The 25,041-nt window shown below is 45.6% G+C and overlaps 1 protein-coding gene across 2 annotated transcripts; it reads left to right on the forward strand.

Moving 5' to 3' along the window:
- The first annotated feature begins 5,422 nt into the window (after positions 1 to 5,422).
- On the forward strand, positions 5,423 to 24,526 carry TNFSF15 (TNF superfamily member 15). 2 transcript variants are annotated; one of them, XM_010300627.2, is made up of 4 exons: positions 5,423 to 5,866; positions 12,619 to 12,670; positions 13,457 to 13,504; positions 18,891 to 24,526. In XM_010300627.2, the coding sequence occupies exons 1-4, from the start codon at positions 5,669 to 5,671 to the stop codon at positions 19,316 to 19,318; spliced, it is 726 nt and encodes a 241-aa protein (XP_010298929.1). In that variant the 5' UTR covers positions 5,423 to 5,668; the 3' UTR covers positions 19,319 to 24,526. The 2 variants fall into 2 exon arrangements, with proteins under 2 accessions (XP_010298929.1, XP_075629014.1); XM_075772899.1 differs by lacking the exon at positions 13,457 to 13,504 and having other exon boundaries at positions 5,535 to 5,866; positions 18,891 to 19,444.
- Positions 24,527 to 25,041: the final 515 nt, after the last annotated feature.

The raw sequence follows: 25,041 nt of genomic DNA on the forward strand, positions 1-25,041 counted from the left end.
AGGAACTGCACTGTATAATCACATTTTCTTCATTTGTTTGCGTTTGCCACGTAGAAACATGCATCACTGATGCTGTTTTGTGTCTCCTCAGCAACCTCGCAGTGTTCAGAAAATAGTCTATCAGAAGCAAACCACAGCTAGCTAACAGGCACATAGAGCAGGGAGGCTGATGCAGAGCAGAGCCAAATCTCTGCTTTATTGGATCATTTGCTAGGGACTGTCGGCAGCAAGGAGAAAAACAAAGCCTTGGATCATGAAGGGAATTCTTTACAGAGCCAGCTTCCTTGTATGTACTGAAACAGATGGGAAAATGTCCAGCTTACCTGTCCCTGAAAATACAAATGCATTCTTGCAAAACTTGAACAAGATGTCACTCCACCAACGGACAGGAACAAGCAGTGTCTCTGTAAATACATCTTGTACTCAATCTAGGAGAAAAACCTTATACATCTGACCTGATTATATTATTTTCTGCTGATACTGTCTGTTCCCTAAACATCCTCATGAATGAGGAGCAGAGTTCAGACTTTGCACCCATGCACAGGTACATTGTGTGAATCTCACCTGAACAACAGTGGGGAAGTCCATCCTCAACTGATGTGCACTAGTTTCACTCACTGATTTCAACTCATCTGTACCACTGTGGTCAGAAGTAGAGCATCTGCCCCACAGTATCTTCTTGAAAACCTTGCCTGGAGTTTGGCTAAGGATACTTTTCTCAGCTTTGTAATCAGTTGGGCCTGGGCTATTGCAAATGTAAATGGTAAATTATCTTTTTGGTTGACAGAACAATGTTTTCCACTGTTTTTATCATGAGCTTTCTTCCGTATCTCTGCCTATTTTCTGATCCTGGGAAATTCATTGAGAGAACAAGTATAAGGAAAAGCAGAGAGCATTATGCCTAGGAAGGAGTGAAGACAGTGAAAGGGTCTCAAATCACCAGAAATTAATTTCCAAGAAAACAAACCACCTTGTGTTGCTGAGCTGCAACAAATCGTAAGTGCGGGAAGCAAAACACCTTGGTCAAATGTAGAGAGTTCTCCTAGATAAGAACTAGGGAGCCCTGCACCTGACCTCTTCTGGTGTCAGGAGAGATTTGGAGAGACTAAGGTGCTTTTAGTCTCTCAAAGACTAGAGACGAAGGTGCTCTTCCCTTGTCGAGTTGGTTCTTCCCTGTGTCATGCTGCAATCTTATCACTCCATCATCTAAAAGCTGTACATGTTACTTCCTCCTGGGTTCCAGTCTTGGGCAAACCAAGTAGTCTCCCTAGGGATCCACAGAACAGAGGATGAGTTCTTCAGGGGTCTATGTGCCACAGGGACCATGATAGATTTCAGTCTCTTTGCTCAATACATTGCATCAAATTTATTCTAGGAGACCTCATGCCCTTACATTCCTCTTATGCCATCTCACTTTGTCCCAGTGTACTCAGTATAAGAAGTCTGGTACAGCGCAAAGCATCCTGTGTATTATTTGCCTTTCTCTCCTTGAAGTAAAGGCAGAGGGCTGAAGAAAGGTTACTTGGGCACCAGAGGAGACCAAAGCTCTGGTCTGTCTGTGTCCCACCTGGGGTCTTGCTGCTGTGAAACGTGTCCTGGTAGCAGTAGTAGAAGGTGAAGCAGTTCAGCACAGCAACAAATGTGGTGCCCGGTGCAGCCACTTTAAATTCAAGAAATTCCAGGTTGTCTATGTCATACTGACAAGCACCACGGTTTGCCACAGCATATGCAAGGGGACAGACTAGGATTTGCCCTGAAAGGCTCTCCTGGAGACCCTGTCATGGCTCAGCTCCTATCTCACAGCCCCCTGCCTCCTCCACAGCCATGGGCTGGAGCCGAGGAAAGGGAGCAGCATCCCTTTGGGCCATGACATTCCTGCAGCTTCTGACACCACGGCAGTACGCCCAGCTGATCATCTCGCTTCATGTGTGGGAGGGAAACGTGTTTAGAGGACATGCACTGTATGGCAGAAGAAAGCTTTCAGCAGCAGAGAGGTGGGAGGTCACAGCAGGGACGGAGTGGCTGGAGGTGGGGAACCATCCTGCACCCTCCCACTCCTTCCTGTCACACATCATCCCCTGGCAAGGGGCAGCTCGAGGAGCTGGTCCCTGTCTCCTCTCTGGTGACAAACCCAGTCTAACTGGGTAACATTTCCACATAGCGACCAGCTACATCCTACTTCTGCTTATTGGTGGTCAGGAGTTGTGTAAGAGTAATGACTGACCTGAAAAGCCCCTCCTGACACATACCCCTACCTGACCATGCCTACGGCAAAACCCTCCCACAACCTTTGTGCACAAAGGAGGACATGGTTCCTCTTCCAAAGCGGTGCTGGTAATGCTAAGATGAGCCCCCCCATCCCTCTGCCTTCCCTCCAGCCTGCTGTTCTCAGCAATCACAACCAGCAACACTTCAGTTTATTGGATGTCCACGGGTTGACTCTGCTGTAGTAGAAATTTCCACACCACTAGCACTCCCTGCTTTTGCCATTCCCCTTGCCCAGCTCAGACCACAGGCTGGCAGAAGCAGGCGTTGCCCATTGCTCCCTGTGCAGCGAGCTGAGTGCTGGAGGGCACGGAACAGCCACACCAAAGCACAATGGGGAACCACCACTTAGACCATGCCAGCAACCAGCAACCACAGCATTGAGGCAGCAGCAGCAAGAGGGAAGGATAAAATACCAGCCTGGGAGTCATGACCAGTGCAGAGACCAGGTCTCTGGTGGGAGACTCCAGATGACCTAGCAAAACAGTGAGCGGTAAGGATATGGCAGGGTCAAGAGCAGCAAATATCACATGCTGATTCTCCCTGAAGATTTCTCTAATCAGTAGAAATGAGTCAAGGATCACAGGCTAGGACATGTCTGACATGAGCAGGATAATTTACCCAACAGTCAGGGATGAGAGCTCAGCTGGGGGCAAACAGGGAGAAGCAGGAGAAATTTGAAGAGCACCATGACAGACAGCCGAGCAGGACTGCCCCTGCCTGCACCCTGCCTGCACAGGCCCAGCTCCGTTCACGGGAAAGAGGAGACCGTTGTGGTCACCGAAGGTCACCGTTGCCTGTTCTGCAGCTGGGGATGGCTGGGAAACACTCCAGGCAGGAGCACCCTGCGCAGTGCGGCACAGCCAAGAGCGGCCGGGCAGCAGGAGCCCAGCGCTGGCGCGGGAGGTTTGCAGACCTGGGTTTATTCTGGCTGCTCTAAAGCTGCCTTGCTGAGCCCTCTTGGGCAAGTCACCTCCTGGCAAATGAAAGGCACGCGGTGTGCCAGACACACATGCGCTCTGGAGAGGAAAAAGAAATGTCTCCTTCCTTTCTTGAGATTTTTAAGAACAAATTCTCAGCATGGCTTCATGAGCCTGTTCCCGTCTCATCTCAAGAGCCCAGCTCTCACTCTCCGAGGCTTCAGCTACTAATCCTCATCCAGCCAAAGGTTTGCAGGTCACACACCACTGCCAGAAGTCTCAGGCCGATAAAAGCTCTTACGAGCTGTTTTAACTCAGAACCAACTCCACTGGAATTCCTTAGAAAATAATAAAAAATTAAACACCAGGGGGGTTGCTTATTTACAGGTTGGGGATATCTGTGGCTGGTTGCTTGTAAGGCACGTGCCTTGAATAAATATTAAGCATTTTGTGGCACTCACAATGAAGAGAAAATTAACTTTGACACTCATGGCCAAAATATTAGTATTAGTTTTTTAGTATTTTGCCCTAGAATAAGCAACTGGGACCCCCGGGGGGGGGGGGCGGGTGGTGGCAAAAGAAAAAAATTCACATCTCTACACAGCACTTCCACTCCACAGCACTCCAGAAATATGAGTTTTCTTTCTATTGATCTAAGCAGCATCTTCCCACTCATTCTGTTTTTTAAATTTATGATCAATGGAGCAACACCTGCCCTGAAATCATATCTGGGTGTTGTAAAAACAAGGAGTAGTCCTTGTCCTCAAGGTTTTACAGCCTAAATGAAAACAAACAATGAATTAAAGAAGGAAACAAAGTCAGTCACTAGCCTAAGGTCACAAAGGAGTTACGTGGCTTGGCTGGGAATAGAGCACACATCCTTTGGAGCTTTACCAGCTCTCCTGTTCCATCTCCCTAAATCACACTGGGTTTCACTATTTCTTGCTTTCCCCTTCACACTTTCTCTTTCCCCGGCCTATTGCCTGTCCAGTCTGCTGGCAAGGATCCCTGTCCCTACCGCTGACAGCCTGTCATCCTCACTAAATTATACATTCTGCTCAGAGCATGACTTTTAGCTTTCTAGTATATCAAGAACTGCACCGGATTATTATAATAGGAAGATTTCTAGTAGTGTTATCAAAGTGCAAATTATAAGCTGAATTTTTATTTGGCTGACTTTTTATTGGGGGGGGGGGGTTGCAGGCAGACTGAGACATGAGAAAATATTTTTCTTTCTTTGATATTATTTTGTAATAACACAAATCTGCAATGTTTTTCATGGGGAGGCAGGGTAAAGCAAACCTTGTTGTGCTCTCACTAAGAAGTAAGTTTCCACTCTGTTTCTCTACCCAGAGAAAAAGGAGAAGTTTCTGCACATCAGTGTGTGTGTATAAATCAAAGAAAGTTTCAGTTTTGATGAGAACCACGTTTTCCCAGGAAAAAAAAATTTCCAATTTCAACAATCTGGATAAGTCTATATGGCAACATCTCCACTGACGGCTCTCGCCAAGCCCTTCCTAATCCCTGCCAAGGCCGGCGGACGGAGGGTGGGCTGCTGCTGTGTGGCAGGGAGCGAGCGTACATCTAGGCTTCCCCAGGGGAGAAGGGAGCCCCTTCCAGCTGGACCTGGGCTGCTAGCTGAGCTTGTTTCTCCTAAATCAGTTGCCAACAGGCAGCAGGCCCTTTTAATCAGAAATATCAGTTATCAATGAAGTAAGATGACATAAATTTTTCCCAAGTGAAATAAGACACAGCTTTTCCCAGTAATGACAACAGGCTCCTGTGAAAGCACAATTAAATAGAGTTTGGAGAGGACAAGCCCCACAGCAGTAAAACACCCTGGTTTAGGCCTGACCCCGGACTGTTTGGTGCAAAAGGTACTTTGAGCAACCTGCAACCTGCTGCAAGTTCTGCTAAAACATAGGAACGGAGCAATATTTCAGAGAATCAGACCGCTTCTGGGGGTCACCTGTGATACCCCTGCCTTCCCTAAAATGCTCGTCCCCTCTCCCCCGGGGCTGCGCTGACATTGCTGGGCTCCAGGACACCGCCTGCTCGCTTCTGCTGCCCGCTCTCGCTCTACCCCTGCTTCTCACTTTCACTCCCATTGGTTTCATGTTCCCTTTGCCATGCGGAAAAGCTTTCAAGCTTATCCAGCCCAGCAGCAGGGTTTATCCTGGTTCCACCCACTGGGACTTTCCTAGCTTCCTTCTGCACAGCGAGGGGGGAAAAAAGGCAGACAGAGGCACGCAGCAGGCACCTCGGGGAGCTCGGGGAGCCGCGGTGCTCTCTTTCCCTGAGCTAGGTTTCTATTGTAGGCGGTGCATTCCTTGGGAGGGAGGGTGTGTGTGTGTCGGTGCCTTCCCACACTCGGGGCAGCTCTTATTTAATGGGGGTCTCCATGCAGGGCAGACTCCAGAAGAGATTTTGCTGTTCCCAGTTCCCATCCAGGAACAGCAGCAGCTCGCACGCCAGACGCCGGCATGGACCGTGTGGCTGAGATAACCCTAGAGGAGGCGGCTCCTGGGACCAACCAAGCCTCCAGGATGCACCTCAGGGAGGATTTGCGGAGGATACGGTGCGCGGTGCTCCTGTGCCTGCTCTCCGTGCTGCTCCTGGCGCTGCCCACTGCCTACCTGCTGGTCGGAAACCTTCGAGCCCCCAGCTCCTGCGCCGGCCAGGTAAGAAACTGACGGCTGATTTCTGTCCTGCCACGCTGCGAGGAGGAGAGCACCGCGTCCCATGTCTCCAGGGTTGGGTTGGTTCTTTTATTCTCTTTATGAGTTTCTCATGTTTAAAGGAACATCAGAAACTTACTGTTATATTCCTTCCTTTTGCAAACCAAATCTGCCTGGGATAAAACTTATTATTGTTTGGTCTTTTTAACTAACGGTTTCTGTTCCTCTTGTCTTAATTTCACTAAGGTCACAGTACAGCGCACAACTTTTTAAAACTTTTATTGACATGCTGCAGGAAATGCTTAAGAAAAATCACTAGTTGATGGAAATCAGTGTCTCTCCACTGATTCCAGACAGATTTTGACACTATGGCTCATTTTCCTCCTTTCTTTCGGGTTAACTCTGAGACTTCCCCTCCCAGTGTCCTATTTCAGCAAACATCTGCTAGCCACACCACTGATGTGTGCGGGTCAGGGACCGTCATCCATCACTGGGTAGACAGCTACAGCTCTCATAATATTAATGCGAACCGCTGCAGAGAGACGATTTGAGACAATTAAGGAGTCTGACCCTAAGTTTCGCATCCCATTTTTTACTCCCCATGAAAACTTTCTCTAGATCCAGGGTTCTTCTCAGCTCTTCTCCTTTGACAGACAGCTAAAGTTGCTTCGCTCCTAGCAACACAAGCTTACTGGTATGGCTGCTTCTACTGCTCTTCTATGCCACCCCACTCCTTCTTACACCAGACTGCAAACAAGTGCCTACTTCCACTGTAGACTATGAATTCAGCAGGACTGCCCCATGCTACAAGGATGCATATGTGCATATAGGTCTAAGGAATTAAGCTTTGAATTTTAACTTCAGGTCTGATATCCCCCAACTAATTAGCCTGCTTGTTATATGCTCACTTAGCAACGTCAAAACCACGTTAGTAAGTGGCCTCAAAGGCAGATTTCTAACCTTGCACACTTTTAGTCTGCGGATGTTTAGAGAGTGTGACAGCTGTACCACAGCTGCTCGCGTGCACGCTCTCGGCTGCACAGAGACGTGCTGGCCCCCATTTGACCTCAAGCCTGCACAGCCAACATCTCGTGCCCAAGCGGTGCCAGCTTCTGGGTGCAGCATCTTCTGCGTTACCTGGTTATAACTTCATGCACAGCTGGAAGGAGATGTGGCAGCCCTGGGCAGTTCCTCAGACTGTTAAATTTGCCAATTTCTTGCACATGTGAAAGTGCATGTTGTTGTGCTGATCCTGTTCCTGGTATTTAGGTCACCTAGAGCAGGTGTACATGGAATGGAGAAACTCTTTGGACAGTCTCAGCTGCATTGCTCTTTTTTTGTGTCCTGCAAGGTTGCGCAGAGCAGAACAGTTCAGTTCTTGAAACAATGTTAGAGTGAAATAATGATAAAATGTTAACCTGTTTGATTGTTCCTGGCTCATGACCCTGTTGGCAGAGTTAGCGGAAAAAGTATTTTTGTGAGTGGGTTTGGCTTCTTAAGAAGAAAAACGCAATGTAACCTATTAGATTCGGGCTAGCCTGGGCTATGCTAGTGTGTATTTCCATGCATATGCGCTGAATTATTAGCATGTAGTATTCCCACAATGATGTAACGAGGTGATCAGATGAGTTACAGCCTCTGTGAGTCCCAGTGAGGAAGAGAAAAATCATCGGGGCTGGCTGGCTGCCCGCTGCCTTCGAGCCAAGCCTGGTGGGTGGAGCAGCCAGCTACAGTTCAACTGGATCCTGCATTTTCTGAATTTTTCATTCACTCCACTGGTGACTGACTGCATTGCCAGTGTTGTCCAGCAACAGAACACAGATGGGTGGATTTGTCTGCCTGTGTAACGTTCTGTTAATTCCCCAAAGAGCTGTGTCACGGGCTGAGCCCGGGTGCTCAGTCCTGTGACTAGGCACAGCTGTAGCCTGTTTCAGTCCATGGGACCATTTCTGGGCATAAAGGCTCTCGGGGAAAATGGCTTTTTGCATTTCCTTCTGCATTTGAAGTGTTAGAACTGGATTGCTAAAGGATGCCTTCCTCATGTGCCCCATTGATAGCCCAAATCAGGAGGACTAGGTCGGAACCAGACACGTGTACCAGAGCTCTCTGTGGCACCGGTTTTGGGGTGCGGATGCCCTGGGCATACTGGGAGCAAGTGGGCAGACCTGAGTTTGCACCAGATGCGTGTTTGCTTGCTGACCCATGCAGCAGCAAGCCCACGAGAGGAGTCCTCTCGTTACCCCAGGACTGGAGCTCAGCCCACACATGCCAAATTATCAACTTCTCCTGCACTGGGGCCAGTCCTGGAGGAGGGAGGGACTTGGCAGCTGAGAAGCAGACATAGTAAATTCCTGAGCCAGTCCTTCCTGGAGCAAGGAGAAGGACAAGGGGAGCCAGGGAAGGTTTGTGCAACAGGGGTGTGCCTCTTTGAATTGCCTGCGAGGTGAGGCGGTTTATTCATCTCTGCTTCTGTGTGGGTGTACATGTGGTCACATTCTGCCTCTGAAAGGATACAAACTCACCTTTTCATCTAGAAATGTCCCTTTCAGGAAAAAGCAGGGCAAGTTATGTCATTACAGCGACATGTGTGAGCCACCGGTTCTCTCTCTTTCATGGTGTGCTGCATCTAATTTGTCTGATGATGGTTTCCCTGGACACCTTCCAGGCTTGCTACACTGCTTCCCTTTTGGAAATAGAAATCACTTTCTTTTGCACTTCAAGACAGAGCGAGGTGAGGAAATAGGGTTCTTTAAGGAGTAGCACATGGCTTGGGTTATTAGCAGGAAATCTATAAAAGGCTCTAGAGGTCCCCTTCCAGAGGAAGGGCCAGGGCTGCAGTGTGTCTTTCCCCAAAGGGAAGCCCAGTTTCAGTCTGAGTGCACAAATCTGCGACGGGAACGGCACAGCAGCCAGGAGAACATCTCTGGCTGCCTTAGCAACCTGCTTAGCTAGCCCAATAAAGCAGAGCATCAAGTCCTGTGGCCTCGAGATGTTGGTACTTGGGCTTATTTTCATGGCATATTGGCATGGCAGGACCACAAGCAGCGTAAAGGAAAATTCCAAAAGCTGTCCAAAGGGTTGTACGTGAACCTGTGTGCCATGTCAGCTTTGCAATGGAGAAGGAAGGGAGCTTTGCAGTACAGGAGGGACTTTAGAGTCCTAGCAGCTTCACCTGGATCCTGTCTGAAAGGATGAAGCCACAAAGCTAGCAACAAAGCTCAGAAAAGGACTGTCAGAACCATAATTAAGGCAGAACCAGAAGCCCTAATGGCTTGCCCAAATGGGAAAGAGAACCTGAAATGGCTTCCTGATCTGCAGGGAAGGAGAAATGCCTGGGGAGGAGCAGTGAGCCTTGCACCTAGCCCCAGGTGGGTGGGATTCCCCTTCCAAAAGCCAGCAGCGGTAAAACTCCTGACTGGCCGTTGCTCTTGATGTACAGGGTCCTTGTGGGCAAAGAAGCCGGTGAGCACATGCCCTGGGTACCTGCTTACACTGGGCACGATAGTCCAGCTGAAATATTCCCACTGAAGCCAGTTTGTACTGGCACAGGACAAGCCCCTACCAAAAATGCCCAGCCCGGGCCATGCAGCATCTCCGGAGCTAGCAAAATTGAGGGTGTATCTACCATGCATGACCTGCAGAGACCCTGCCCGTAAAATAGTGTCTCGTGCTAAAAATGGAATGGATGGAAGTGCTGGGGATATTTTCCTTATTAATCACTCTGCCTGCAGTGCCAAGCTGCTTTTCCCAGGCAGTTGTCTATCGGATACCCCCGGCCTTTCCTGGAGGTGCAAGAGGCAAAGCGCAAGAACAGGGGATGTTCAGCCCTTCTTTTTGGCTTTAGCAATATATGGGTATAAATGCACTGGGGCTTTTGGACATTCTTGGTATCAAAAAAATATGGAAGTGTTTTGCATACCACAGTCTTCAGAGTAATTAGAGCCAGCTGTCCAAGACATTGTCTGCAAGTCAGCTGTAAGGTGGGATTTTCAACATCACTCAGTGCTGGTTAGTCTCTCCACAGTAACCAAAGGGAAAATTGAAGCCATGCTGTGAACTTTTCAGAATTACAGCTAAGAAAGAAAGGAAAAGAGAGAAAACCACTAACTGTGTAAATGATCTCTCTGTTGTCTCATGCTGCTTAGCTCTCCCTCACCACCTCATCTACACCATCAATGTACAACACCTGCGCCTATTTAGGACAAATATTACTAATACCTGGTCATTATGTAGCATTGTCTAGTGCTAAAATAGCTTCTATAGGAGGTTTAGATTTGTATCCTTATCAAATAGCACAATTAGGAAAAAAACCTCAAACGTACCTTTGCCAAGCAACAAAATAATTTCACACCTTGCAGCACCCTGCTCTGTCTACTGCATCACACTGTCCTTTAGCATCTGTGAATGCAGCACCTGCACCTGGAGTTTCCTTCTGACCAGTACACTGAGGTTGCATAAAAAGCTTCTCCCCAGTTTTTAGTCAAAACCATTCTGTTATTTTTTATAAAGAAGCAGAATTCTTCTTGATATCCTTCCCATTTTCCCATCACCTCTGTATTGCAACATCCAAGTTTATATAAAGTACTTCAGCAGAAGTTAGGCTTTAAATATGTAAGCAGTCCCACTGAAGTTACATGATTAAATGTAGGTTTGTGATTGATTTGTAGCTCAGTACAGTACTTAGCATCATTAGAAAATATGTCACTAGATAAATACGTAGGAAGTGTCACATAAATAATGGTGTAAATGTCTGCATATACACCTGGCCAAAAGCAAGGGGGAGTGTTTAAGGGAAATTCTCCACACCGATCTTGTGCTTCCCACACAGGGAAGGACAAAGTCACCTGGCTATGACTCTGTGTCAGATCAAAAGTACAGACATGTTTAGACACCGTAGCAAGCACACAGGACCTTGGAGAAAGTCATTAGTCATAGTGAAATGCCCAGACATCTCATTGACAGTGCAACACCATTTCTCTCTTGTGAGCCACACACTGAGCTTTTGCACCACTGTCCCTTCTAGGTGACGTTTCCTGCAGAGCAGCAGATTGCTATGGCTGGGCTATACATCTGTGTACAGGTGGGGAACGCTGCGGGGGGGGGGGAAGAGAATTTTCCCTGCAGTTTTCCTTCTCCATTTTTTTTTCCAACTCGAGCACCTATGTTAGAAATTATGGCTTTCTGCAGGAGCACATGGATGTTTACTGCTAGTAAAACATTAAAATATCTTTGGGCTCACTAGAGCAGCTGGCAGTCCCCAAACCCAGGCAGCCTGACTCTTCTCCCACAAATACTCTCCTCCTTCTGGCCAATATAAATTATCTATTTTCTACTTCTCCTGCAGTATCTGAAATTTGTGAGACAGTCACCAGGAGATAGCTATAGTCTATGTGCTAATACTATTTCAGCCTGGTTATTAAAGCAATGTGCGTCAAATCCTTAGCTGCAAGCTATTGGTGGCAGTTTATTCAATGTATTTATTGTAGCTGTCCAGGAAACACACCATATCACACCAGCATGCTCCTCACAAACATTGTGTGATAGGGGCTCCTGACAGCCCCGATAGTCAACCCTGACCTGGCTGCATAACCCTGACCTGGCTGCATAACCCAGACTGTCTGCTTTCTGCAACCACGCTGTTGGCCTAGACCCTCAATGAACGCATAAGGGACGCTCCTCACATGCCAGGGAGGTCAGATCCAGAGTCAGCATCCTCCAGTTAGGACCCACAGGCTTTGCAGGCTGCCGTAAGAGGACCAGCACCTGGTGAGAAGCCACCGGCCATGCCCAAATGTGATTCAGAGGGACCAGCCCCAGTAGGCATGTGGCAGGCAGACAGCAGCTTCCTTTGAAGTGCTCAGCCTATACGTCAGAACTGCTTGGCACAGCCCAGGGCCATGCCCTGCTGCCATGCAAATGCATGTTGGCACGGGAACGTGTTATGAGTGTGCTGGTGTTCAGCTCTAGAGCAAAACGTAAGAGGCAAGGACACAAATGTTTGCAAAACCTTGCCTTCCGTCGGTGCAGTGTCAGCGAGCCGCAGAGCTCACCTTCTGCCAGCTCATTCTCAGACCTGCTGAGCTCCTGTCCATCTTCCAATGAGGCAACCCAAGATTCCAGACAGACCTAAGCAACAGACTAACAGTCTGAAATCACACAGATGCAGAAAGAAAAGCAGGTGAAAAAGCAGCTCTGTAGCTGATACACCTCAGCTAGTCTTTTCACTGGTATTATGGATGCACTGAGCACCTGCAAAGGCTCAGACCTGCTGAGTCTTGAGACAGGGAAGAATTGCTCGCGTTGCTTTACTTGCTCTGTTTGCTCTGCACAGATTGAGGGACAGAAGCAGCTCTAAGCAGCAGAGGTGCTCCAGCAGTGCTGGATGGAGGCACCATCACAAAGGATGGTCAATGATGGCTACTTCACTCTGGCCACTCTGGCAGTCCTCCGCCAGTTATGCCAAGGGCTTGTCAGCCTCTGAACAAGACGACTTTAATGTAAGCACTGCCACAGGATCCCAGGTCCTGTCCCTGGCATCTTTTCTGAGATGCAGGCGGTTTCAAACAAACAGCACAAAACTCTTGCAATGAAGCAAAGCCCTGTCAGGACTTGTCCTTTTACATAAAAACTCTATCCAAGGTCGATAATATTACTGTAGCATACTCCATTTTCTGGGATAATGCAGACCAGACCCTCTGTGGAGGTACTGTATACGCTGGACCCCTGAGCTAACTGCTTGCAAATCTCTCCTGCAGGTCACAGAAGAGAGGGGCTCTCGCTTTCTGAAGCAACGGGCAGTACATACTGGTAAGTTTGCCATTCCTTTCCCTCATCCCCAACACCTTTGTTTACCGAGGTTTTGCAATCGCTGCCGCAGCACCCTGCTGACAGACGCCTCCCCATCTGCCTTCCTCTCTCACCACCCAGATCCTTCCCGAGCCAAACAAGCCAGGGCAGACAGAGGCAAACCTGGGCAACAAGATGCAGGGAGATAACTGGGGCCATATCGAAAGTGCGAGCATTTCTAACCCCAGGGCTGTGCAAGCTCGCTCCTTCTAGTGCAGGCACAGACCTTCCCAGCAGCTCTCTGAGATCGGTATAACTCCCTGAACATGCAAAAGCATGGATTTGGGAGCCCATGCACACCACACCTCCCCTCCGTTCACCCTCCAGCAATTTAAGACATGGCCGCGATGTGCCATGTCAACACCGCAGCAGGCCTGACAAGTTCAGTCATTTCCAAAGGGATTTTATTACCTCAATGATGTCAATAAACAATCATGGCAAATAACTCCTAACTCAAATGTATGCAGAAATGGAAAGGGAAAGGGGCTGCACACATTTCCTCGGCAGCATAGATCACCGCTCACATCTCAGTGACTTGAATAGTAGCAAACATCATAGAATCATAGAATGGTTTGGGTTGGAAGGGACCTGAAAGCCCATCTAGTTCCAACCCCCCTGCTGCGGGCAGGGACACCCTCCACTAGACCATATTGCCCAAAGCCTCGTCCAATCTGGTCTTAAACTCTTCCAGGGATGTGTTTAAGGGATGTGGGATCCTTACACACTTTTTTTCTTTTTTCCCCTCAGTTACAGATACACTTTCCAGTGCAGAAAAGCCGAGAGCGCATCTGACAGGTAATGCTTGTTCAAAAATGAAGTGTTTCCTACAGGTATTACAGCAGATGTAGCAGTGCAATAACCTTGGTTTATATGGGTCTGATAGGATCAGGTATTGCAGGAAACATGGGGAAAATCATCATCAGCTTTGCCTTGTTGACCATGACAGATTTACAGCAGCCTGTGTTTGCAGAAAAGGGCCAATGAAGGAGGTAGTTGACAGAAACTTTTCTTCTTTTCACTTTTCCAAGCCATTTATTTCATTAAATGAGCAGCTCTTGTAACTGAACTTAAATATGTGCCTGGTGTATTAGTGATCTGCTGAATCCTCTAGAAAAGGCAATGGAAAAAGCCCAAGTGAGCCCTCACGGAGCAGTGAATTGGGAAAAACTACCAGGTTTGGAGCAAAATCAGGTCAAATAAGACCAGTTTTAGGGCCCTTATTTTTCTGCAAGGTCTGACTTGTGCCACACACCATATTGCCATCAAATAGCCTCCTGGTTTTAGTGAGATCATCTCTGACTCACATTGGAGAAAGCAAGGGAAGAGGTCTGTCCAGCTGAACCCCTCCAAGACCTTATCTTGTTTAGGAGGTGAGATCACAAAGTGGGGTGGGCTGCCATACATTTCTGAGGGGCTGCCAGCATTTGCAAGGCCACCATCTCACCACCTTAGCCTTGAAAGTCTAGCTGTCATCACACCAAGGACACTGTCCTGAGCCCTTCCCCGTCCTCATCAGCTCCAGCCACATGGAAAATTTAGGTATTACCAGAGAAGAGGAAAAAGTTCATAGCTGGTTCCCATGTGGATGGAGTTGAGTGCTGAAAGGCTCTCCAGCTGCTCTGACCTAAGGCAATTTATACCTCTCAAAAATACAGCTCACTGCAGAGGCTTCCCCAACACCCGGTGTGTTGTCCCAGGGGAGCATTTCGGTAACTTGAAGCGTGCAAGAACTGGCATGATGCTTCACAGAAATTCACCTACAAGGTTAAACCAATCAGCATTTCAGGGCTGATTTCTTTCCCAGTATAGTTTACTTTCCCTAATCCACAAGCACCTTCCTAACACGCATCCTTGGCCCCATCCCCTTTTGCACTCAGGTTGCTAGAGCTCCAAAACTAACCTGTCCTTGTTCAAAAATCACATCTTTGCTTAAGTGTAACTTTGCAGGAGCAAAAGGACCATGTGTGCTACTGTAAGTGTCCCTGTCTCCCCTGACTCCCCCCATGGCAGAGGGACCCAGAGGCGCCTGGTACAGCCAACTCGGAAGAGCAGCCGAAGCACTGGTCTGCTGATGGGAACTTCACTGGGTTGCACAAAAGTCCGGTTGCCACAGGGAAGCACCCAACAGTTTCTTTCAAAGTTCCGCAGCCCCCAGCCCCATTTGCAAAAATTCCTTCGCCGTCATTCCCAAGCAATCTCCCGTCCTCCTCAACCTGCTGTTTTGGGCCAGTCACTGTTTGCCATAGCAAGGAGCATGAAAAGGAAAAAGCTACAGTGATTTTATCGCTCCTTTTCTGTACAAAAAAGCTACTCCCAGGCTGCTGTGCTACATAGCCATCAGGGAACCTAATTTCCATGAGCTTATCTTTGACCTTTTTTTAGCCCAAGCATATTTTTGGTGCTGTACCCTGTGGCAATGAGTTCACGAGCTTAACAGTGCATCACAGTGAGAAAATATTTCCTGTTATTTTAAACTTGCTGTATAATAATTTCTTGGGTGCCACCCTGGTCTTCTCAGAAACCATGGCCTGTGCATAGAAAGTGAAAAAGGAATAATTATTCTTCAGATGTTTGTTACATTCCCCCACCTCAGGTACCTTTTTCAAAGCGAAGGTGGCAGGCTACAAACTCTCACTTGTAGGAAATCTATTCCAGATCTCTGTTCTCTCTGTCTTTTTTCTAGTTTTAGGCACATATATTCTGAAGGTGAGAGCAGAGGAGTGAGAGGAATGAGAACTAGCCACAGTACTTTCATGGGAGTGCACCACTGAATTAACAGTAGTAGAATGACTCAATGTTTTGGTCTCTGTTCCTTCATGATGAATTTTCCACCTGTTTTTCCCCTTTTTAACACATATGGACCATTCTGAATGTATCCAAACTGGCATCAAGGTGTCCTCTCCCAGGTTGGCTATAGCTAGTGAAGAATTTCAAAATCCATGTGAATACCAAGCTAGGACTTTTCTCCATCCCCGTTCTCTCCTGTGCATTAATGTACATTTGGTGCTGACTGCGCCATGCCATGCCATGATCCCCTCTCTGACTTATGTGGTTGCACTTTGGATCAAGATGCAGACCAAGGCCTATTCCTTCTTGTCACCAGCCGGTGGCATGGCTGGATGAACTGTGATGCAGAAGCCCCATCAAGTACCTGGCTTGCATGTATCATGTTGCAATGGTATCTGAGCACTCCACTAAATCTGGGTAGAACATTATTTTCTGGTTCCACTTGATTGTTGGAAGTAACGACCTTTTAAGGACAGTTATTAAACTCCCAGGGCACGATCTTGAGCAACAGAGACCCTGCAGCCATGGGACTTTGCAGTACATGCTGTACAAGGGCTTTACTACAAGAGGAGACTCAGACTCTAACCTCTTGCTGAGACCAAGAGTCTGGCCTCAGCGTACAGTGTTCAGTATCAGGCTGTCACACCAGTGAGGACTAAGAATTGTAGAAACCCCACAAGTTCAGCAATATGCCACAAAATGTACCCAAAAAGTTGCCAAGCAACAGGGATTCTCCAGCAAGGGATTAAATCGAAAGGGATTTGAGGAAAGGAGAAGTAATTTCACATGTAAGGGATGCCAAAAATTTTTAGTGGATGGAAAAGTTGAAGGAACTGTAGCAACAAATCCTTATTAAAAGCAGATTTTATTTAATTCAAGAATTAGCATAATATGTATATTTTTAGGAAGTATAGCTCCATATATTTATGAAATAAATAAATTACAAGTACAAAGTACAACTGCTGCTAGAAAAGGAGCTATACTGTATTCAAAGGCACTTGAACAAGCATTTTTTTTCTCTTGACCTGTATTGGAAGCATGGGGAAAATTAATTCACTTGAAAATAGAGAGCATCAATAGAGCGAGCTTTAACCTAAAAGGGAGGTTATAGCTTTAAAAATTATAGTTGCCTAATTCTGAAAGTTATGAAATCATGTACTTCATTTGAGATGCCTGTTAGTTATAAAAAACATTGAAGAATTGAGTGTCATTGACATTTTAAATGCGTCATTATATGAGGAAAAGAATATTTCACATGCAGCTTCTCTTCAATTTTTCCCCAAAATTGCCAAAATGGAAAAGAGCCCAGGACGTTTTCTGGAAATATTCTAATCTTTTCTGGTCCTTCCCATCTCAAGCAAGATTTCATCTGCTACCAGCTGATCTCTGAGAGCTATTACTCCAAGCTCTTGTAAACCTTAGAGTGACCCAAATGCTGCTTTAGTTTTTTTGTCAGGACTCAAACCAGTCCCTAGACACCTGAGAGGTAGATGAGGATGAAGGCAGACCATGAGTACTTTCACTTTCTTTTATTCCTCTCTCTCTGTATCAGACAAAGCTCCATTGGCTCTAAGCCTCATAGTCCCTATAATACTTCTATAATTTAGCTCAGCTTGCTATCACAATCCCTGTCTATCGTTCTCCCACACAGAAATACTTTCCTCATGTACTTTGCCTCCTGGGGAAAGATCAGAAAGATTTGCTACTTCAGCAGCACTGACAGGCAGGCTGAAAGAAGGCGATTATTTTGTTGTGCTACTCAGAGAATATGCAAGAAATTGCACTCCTAATACCTTCTTGTCTCCTTACGCATCATTTATTTCTAGCAAAAAGAGGGAAATGGATGCCACTGGGAAATGAGCATATTAGTTTTTCTGAATCTTATTTCACCCAGAATAAACCTAATGGTTATTGCCAAGAGAATTTCAAAGCTTTCCCTTACCTGCATTCAGTTTCCCTCCCTACCCATGCACACAACACCCCTTCCCCAAATACCAAATCAAAATCAACTTTAAACATTAACTCAAGCTCATGAAAAAGATCTCATTTCCTGGAAATCAGTTACCTCAGTCTTTCTCAGCATTTAACATTAACTTTCCAGGTTCGTTTTAATACCTGGCAGAATCTTAATGGGTTTCATCCTCTTCCTTTTCACTGCCTCAGCTGCTGTTATACCACAACAATTTTATGTGGCAGTCAGGAAAGAGCAGAGAGAACTCTTTTGCTTCCCTCCAGAAAAATGAATAAGTACTAGGGCTTATTCTGGCTGTTCTGTGAGAGAAATTAAAACAGCGGAGGAGAGGCGAAGGGAATAGGGCAGCAGTTCCCTGATTCTTCCCCTGAGATCCCTGCAGCCAGGGGAACATCCTTGGCTTGGATCAGACTAACGCTGGGGTTTGGATTAGAGCTCTGCTTGTAATCAGCTAATTACAAGGCTGGGGAAAAGTCTGGAGGAAAGCTGAGGCTAACACCAACCTTAGTGTTTTGTTCCAGCAAAGTATTTTGAAAAAAAAAATTGAGATAAAAATGGTGCTGAATATAATGTGTTGCTTTGGAAATGGGTCTTTTGAAGCACAGTGGGGTCTTCTGGGTTTTTGGTAAAATCAAATGACACTGGTAAACCAAAGGCAATTCTACAGCAAAAGATTTCATTGCAAACACTGAGGAAGAAAAGCTTGAGACAAGGGCTAACAAACCCTAACATCCTTCAGAGGAGACTTGGCAGGAGGAGAAGTTCAAATGTCTCGGTGCTTGGTGATAGATCATGCTGATCACTGTGAAGCTTTTGCAAGCCCAGTAGTATCTGTCTAAGAAACACAATCGCAATCCATTGGTACTGAAGAAAATGATGCTTTAGTATTTCTTATTACTGTCCCAAACCATTAGGTACAGGCATGGTACCCATGCATACAATTGTCCCAGCACTGGTTTCACTTAAGGACAAGGTTTTTACTCTGTAAATAGGTAAGATAGCACCCTGGACCTGCAGGGTAAAGCCATCTGTATTGCTCCACAATGCCATGAGACTCAGTCTTTAGGAAGGACAGTCTCATCATTTGGGATCTGACCATAACCAGGCCATCCAGTCGCAACATACCCCTTCAGGCATCCTGTACTGGCCAAGGTCTTCCAAAAGCATCCTTGGCTTTCACTCCTGATTGCTCAGATCTGGACACCCTATGGAGACCCTCCCAAAATATCACTGGACAGTTGGCCTGCAGCCAATTCATCTCAGTTTTCAAGCTGTAAAATAAGAACATCTCTGTCCTAGCATTTTGATTACCCTATTTAAATTGCTTGCCCTTTGTAGTAGAGATCTCACATTACATTCAGCAGCATATCCCCGGCTGTAGCAAACTAATCCACCTCTTCTCCCTCTCTCTTCCTCCTGCAGTGAAGAAACAAGATCTCACCAACACCATGGGAAACCATCTGCCAATCCTGCAGTGGGAAGACAAGCGAGGCTTGGCCTTTACCAAGAACAACTTGAGTTATTCCAGCAACGCACTGGTGATACCTGTGTCTGGGGACTACTATGTCTATGCTCAGGTCACTTTCCGAGGGCCCATTGAAAATTACAGTAAAACTAATTCTGTCACTGAGATCATCACCAAAGTCACTGACAGTTACCCCGAGCCCACCCAGCTGCTGACTGGCACCAAGACCCTCAGTGAAAAGGGAAACAGCTGGTTCCAGCCCATTTATCTGGGCGCTGTGGTCTCCTTAGAAGTAGGAGACAAGCTAATGGTCAACGTTAGTGACATCAAGCTGGTAGATTACACTAAGGAGCACAAAACTTTCTTTGGTGCCTTTTTACTGTAGGTCCCAGGCAGCAGCTGGTGAGGGCTTCCCTTCAGGGCCCTGGTGTGACCGCGCTGGACCTTGGCTTTTGTGGGTGTGCGTCGGGGTGCGATCTCTGTACTGTTATCCTTCTTCTGCACTGTCATTCCCCTGCAGCTCCCTGCAGCCTTAAATTAAGGGGTAGGGAAAGCTGAAGTGGCAGGTTGAATTGAAACAAACAAACAAACAAAACCCAAAACAAAACAGAAAAATGAAAAGTCGGATTGGAGGAAAAAACATATTTTTGAAAGTAAAAACTGAGAGCTCTTCAAAACTTTGTAAGTTAGGGAGGAACAGTTTATACCTGTGGGTAGGAATATTGCTCTTGAATATTGCAGCTACGCTACATCACTAGTTCCACCTCCAATGCACAACTTCCTCAACTCAAAAAAGTGTTTTGAACTTTCTCCAGCACTTCCAGTATAGTTTTGCATGACCCTTCTTCAGATTCTCAGTTCTAAAAGGTAATTACTTTTCATCGTTTCCTTATGAACAGATTTGCTCAGTACTTTGCACTAACATAAAGCTCGGATTAATCGTTAACTGCTTAATTAATCCCTTCCAACTTCCCTGTAAAGTAGATTAAAATTATATCTTGTGCTTTGCAGAAGCAACTTGAAATTTTTTTTCCCCAAGAAATTGTTTACAGTTCTTTAAGTCAACATACAGTCTCAAAACTTTATGTAAAATTTCTAGGGAACACACACAAACACTTTCTGTTTCAGCATGAAAGTGGAATCTCCCTGCCTGGCCCTAACATTAGGAAAACAGAAAAGACAAGGCAGAGAGAGACACACAGCAAAATTTTCCACACTTTTTTAATTCAACCACTGAAATTTTGAGAGAAAACCTCTGCAATATTTTGCTTTCCATTATGTTTAATGCAAAGCAAGCGCAACTAAAGAAATCACTGTCTTGGTGCTCCCCCTTGCAACCATTGACAATGCTGGAGTGGTCCCCTGACCACAAGGGACTCCCCAGACTTTCGCTGGGTGAAGGCTGACAACCAGTAGTCCCTACACAAGATCAAAAGACCAAAGAGACAATCATGGCATGGCACAGCCAGGTGCGGAGCTCAGGAATGTTTAGTTTCCCACCTTGCACTTATTTATTTTCATAGACCTTACTGTTTCTCAGGGAAATTCCCCGGCTTTCCTTCTCCTCCCACAATAAATACATCACTGACAATGGCTCAAGTAATGTTCTCGTAGATTTGGACTTTACACCTTAACTTCCAGGAGGTCTCACACCTGAGCACCTACCACCCAGCTGCTCTGCAATGACCAGGCTTCACTCTCTACAAGTCTTTCTCTTTCCTGCCTCACCTTATTAGATTTCCTCCAGTTTCCACTTCTGGGCCAGAAGTGACAGCAAGGCTTGATTGCCTAGTTAACGTTTCCACTTACATGGTGGGGCCCAAAAGCAAACAGTTAGTGTTGGGGAGGCACTGAGGTTGGGGAATACATAGCACTGGGGATGGGGGATTGTAGCCAAAGAGATCAAATGGGCAGAGGACTTCTCTGGTAGAGACAGCCTGGAGACTGTGTGTGATATTGCAGCCCAACCAGCAGTGAGACCAGACTGTTTTGTCCACACTGAGCCTCTTCCTAGCAGGAGACAATTTATTACGATATAAAGATCCGTTTGAGCTGACAAGGAAAAGTCCGGAGCACAGAGAAAGATCAAGGCACGCTGGGGGTGAAGGGAGAAGAGGAGCAGAGCAGGAGGTGTGAGATCCAAGCAACACCAGGATCTCTGCCTCTTCATGGCTTGGAGTAAGCAACTTCATGGTGACAGCATGGCTATACCTCTTAAACCTAGCAGGTCTTTTACGTAGTCAATCAATCATCTCAGAAAAGAAGGCTTTTTGACCATCCTTCCCTATTCTGCAATTCCTGGGTCCCATAGTAGGTCTCAGTCCTTCACTGTTTTATCTACACTGAAACAGCATTAAACACATCACAAAAGCTCAGAGATCATCATCTTGCCCTGCCCTTCTTTCCTCAGTGGGTATCTGTCTTGCTTCCAGATTCTCCTTGAATCTAGTCGTTGGGTGTTGGTCCACTATACAACACTGCGCATCTAGAAGACCTTGACAATGTCCCTGCATCAAAACCTCATGACAGTTTGGCTTCCCATCCTTTCTTTGACTTGTTCTTCATTTTTCCCCATGTCTCAGCTGTCTTCTTGATCTCTTTCTCCCACGGGCACCTTCCTGCCCCTGTCCATTAGGTATAAGGACACCTCTTTGTCCAGATCTCATTTTCTACATGTAACTTCTCTCTTACAATCACCCCAGTGCACAGAGAAAACTGGCCCCTGAAAATAGGGCAGGATGGCAGAAAGATCCTGCCAGCAGGTGCAAATGCTCTTGGTCAGAAAGACCCTCTCACATCTTTATTAGCTAGATTCACCTCCATCTTTAAGTCCTTACTCCTATGTTTCCTCCACCTGTTCAGCCTTTTCTTTTACGCTGAAATTGAGATGGGAGCAGTTATTCCCCATGTATCTGTTCAGTACCTAACACACACAATGTGGCCTCATTACTTCTCAGAAAGGGTGTCTGGTCATTCAGCTCCTTGGCAGGACTGTTTTTACTGCTCAGAATCCCCCACCACCACACTAAAATCTGGTGAAATCTTGCTCTCTTGGCAGTTCAAGACAAGATTATTCTTTGGGAAACCCTAAGACTTTCCTTATCTCAGATTTTCTAAAGTGTTCTCTCAACGCCCCACGTTGAGTCCTTCTGAGCTTCTGATCCTTAGTTGTGCGCCCAAAATGGGATCTGAACTCATGAAATTTGCAGCTCTTGCAGACCACCACATATGGCACTTTAGGTCACTAGCACACAAAACAACACGGTGAATCTCATAAAGGGAAAACTTAAAAGTGGCCTGTCCAGGACAGGTGATTCTCAGCAACTAGGTAGGAAAGTTTCTGTGAAATGTATACAGGATGAATTTGGTTTATCCTTGGAGAAAATGGGGGTGCAAATTTCTACAGGTGAGATGTAGCACTCTTCTGGGGCCATAACGCAATCCTGATAGGCTTGTACAGCAGATTTCCATAAAAACTGTATCTAAAGTCATCATCCCTTAATGCCTGGTGTGCTGAATGATGGTAAATATGAGGTCTCGGGGAGAGGAGTGGTGAGTGCAGTTTTTGGCATACAATAAAAGAGCCTTCTGTGGGATATATACACATATATACATATTTGTGTATATTCCATAGAAGTTCTAGGATGCCTGTTGGCAATGAGTCCTTCCTACCACAAGGAAAATAGTTTGTGGCCACCGTACACTAATGATAAATTTCACAAACAAAAAAATTGCCTGCTGCAGCTCCATTACAGGTGTGACTCTCTTGATCCATTATCCATGGCACAAAAATATTTATTTTCGTCCTGTTAGAACAAGCTTTTGCACCCTGTCACACACACCAGCTTTTAGCACACTTAGCACACTAGCACATTTTATATGACAAAGTAATATATCTGGCATTACTTGTTTTAAAGTGGTGCAGGCATATTAATCCGCACATCTATCCTAGTGGAAATTCTCTCTTTCTCTCTTTTTTTCCCCTCTCAGTGCTAATAATGTTTCTGTACCAGTGACCAGCAAATATAATAAGTGTGCAGGGGCGGATTCTGACCCTGTTGTATATCAGATAGTCAATGTCATGAAGTCAGAGTAAAGCCACTTAAGTGAGACAGAGGTCAAGCTTAAAGGGAAATATCTCAAACTGAACCCAAGCTGTGGATTCTCAGATTTTTCCAAAGCTAAATAAGGACAGAAGTGTTCTCAGAAACTTGTGTTTATTGAATTAGAAAATTTTCTTTAACATAAATCATTTCTGGAGATGTGAAAATGCACATGCATCAGCATTTTCAATTGAATGAGAACATGATGAAATCCAGTCATGTGAACAAGTGACCTTTCAGTCTGTGGTCAAACTGAAAATATGTTTTGTTTTGGGTGGATGTGAAACTAAAAGAGTTATAAGAAAAAATCCAAGATGCAGAAAAAGGGTGAAATAGGCAGCTCATGCTAAAAGAGTTAAAAATACATTTCAGGTTTTGACCCTTACATTTCTTGGCGGGGCAGGGGGGGAAGCACTTTTCAGAACAATACAATTGAAAGAAAAAATAACAGATTTTTTTTTAATATGAAGTCTGATAAAAATATTTTAGTTCTTCACAATTCTCTTCTTCCCTAATCTCTTTAATCCCCAAAAAACTAACACTCAATATATCCTAAATTCATAAAAATGTTCACTTACCTACCACTTCCTTTCCCCTTAACAAACAAGTATTGGTAAATAAACATTAACTTTCCGTATACATACGGAAGCAGATTTAAATCAAGCTAAAAGGATCACAGCTGCAATCTTACCATCATATACTTGTGCTGTACTTAGTCCTGAGCATGTAGCTACATGATACATGCATGTATCATTGTAAAAGTGAGCTCAGTTTTCCTATTTGGTGTACAGGATCAGTAAAATCTATATTGCTCCATTTAAAAGTGGATAAAAAGTTTTACCTATGTTTACTCTCAACTGCATCATTATAGGAGCAACCCTCCAAAGCAAGGAGTGCTTACATGGACCATCTCCAGCACACGTATGTTGGCAGGAATAGGGTCTAGAGGTGGAAAGTTGAAGGTCACATTCCTTAGCAAATTATAACCCAAATGACAAAAAAGATGCTGCTGAGATGATTTTGGACATAAGAGTTCAGTGGATAGTAGGATGACCAGACCCCTAGTACGAAGGGACGCTGCCAGGCTATACTGAACCGCAGCACAGACCAAGTGGAATGGATTAAGCTATTCACTTGCGATTTTCAACACGGATATTTCAGAATTTTGAAGGAATCTCATTTTTCACCTCTGTATGGTATAACTGACCACACTGCGCTTTGTTTTATTAATGTCCTGAGTGGCCCATCATTTCAGATGAGAAATGAGGAGAAAGTTCATTCTTTAGAAGAATCAGAAAATGTCAAGAATTTTTGCCCAGATCTGGGTATTAGACACCAGTATAGCATTTTGCTATTGTAATGTATTTTCATATAAGTGACTGTTTATTGTCTCGTGCTTCAGTGCTGATATGTGTCTTTACCAGTAGAACTGACTTAGCTTCTTGTTTCTAAGTTTTATGATAATAAAAAATGCAAGTTAACTGTGATAACTTCTGATCCTGGTCCCCTTCCAAAAACACTAACCAAACAGCACACTTAAGAACAATCAGCTAATACAGCCAGATAATGCTGCTGCATAAGAAGCCTATTTTGTTGTGTGTTAATGTGTGAATGATCGTTATTTTATGCACAGTTAGAGGTCCCTCATCAGAGTGAAGTCATATTCAGACTTTCCCCCAGGGACTTCTAGAGACTTGCATTTCAAAAGGCAAAATGTAAAAGTTGAGCAGATTTTCTTTTTCAATCCCTTTTCCCCTTTGCAGTGTGGGGAACAGCTGGTTCTCTCTTTTTGTTATTTCTTAGTCTATTTTGAAAAAGAAAGTCCTACGGAAAAGCAGCGCTCATCGGAAAGTGCATTCCAGCTGTACTCTCAGCCCGCTGTCAGGGAGCGATGCTCCCTGCTGAGCGCCCAAGGGAGACAGGAACCACATTATCCCAGCCACCTTTGAAAATCAATACTTGGCCAAAAAGCCAGGTTTGACCTACCTACAGCCATACATAAGAA

Source organism: Balearica regulorum, chromosome 20 (assembly GCF_011004875.1).
Source record: "Balearica regulorum gibbericeps isolate bBalReg1 chromosome 20, bBalReg1.pri, whole genome shotgun sequence".
NCBI classification, from domain to species: domain Eukaryota; kingdom Metazoa; phylum Chordata; class Aves; order Gruiformes; family Gruidae; genus Balearica; species Balearica regulorum.

Bases quoted from the DNA above. Each gene is read 5' to 3' on its own strand.
- TNFSF15 (XM_010300627.2), top strand. From the start codon at position 5,669: ATGGACCGTGTGGCTGAGATAACCCTAGAGGAGGCGGCTCCTGGGACC. The intron at 12,671-13,456 runs GTAAGTTTGCCA...TTTTCCCCTCAG, and splicing joins GCAACGGGCAGTACATACTG to TTACAGATACACTTTCCAGT. The intron at 13,505-18,890 runs GTAATGCTTGTT...TTCCTCCTGCAG, and splicing joins GCCGAGAGCGCATCTGACAG to TGAAGAAACAAGATCTCACC.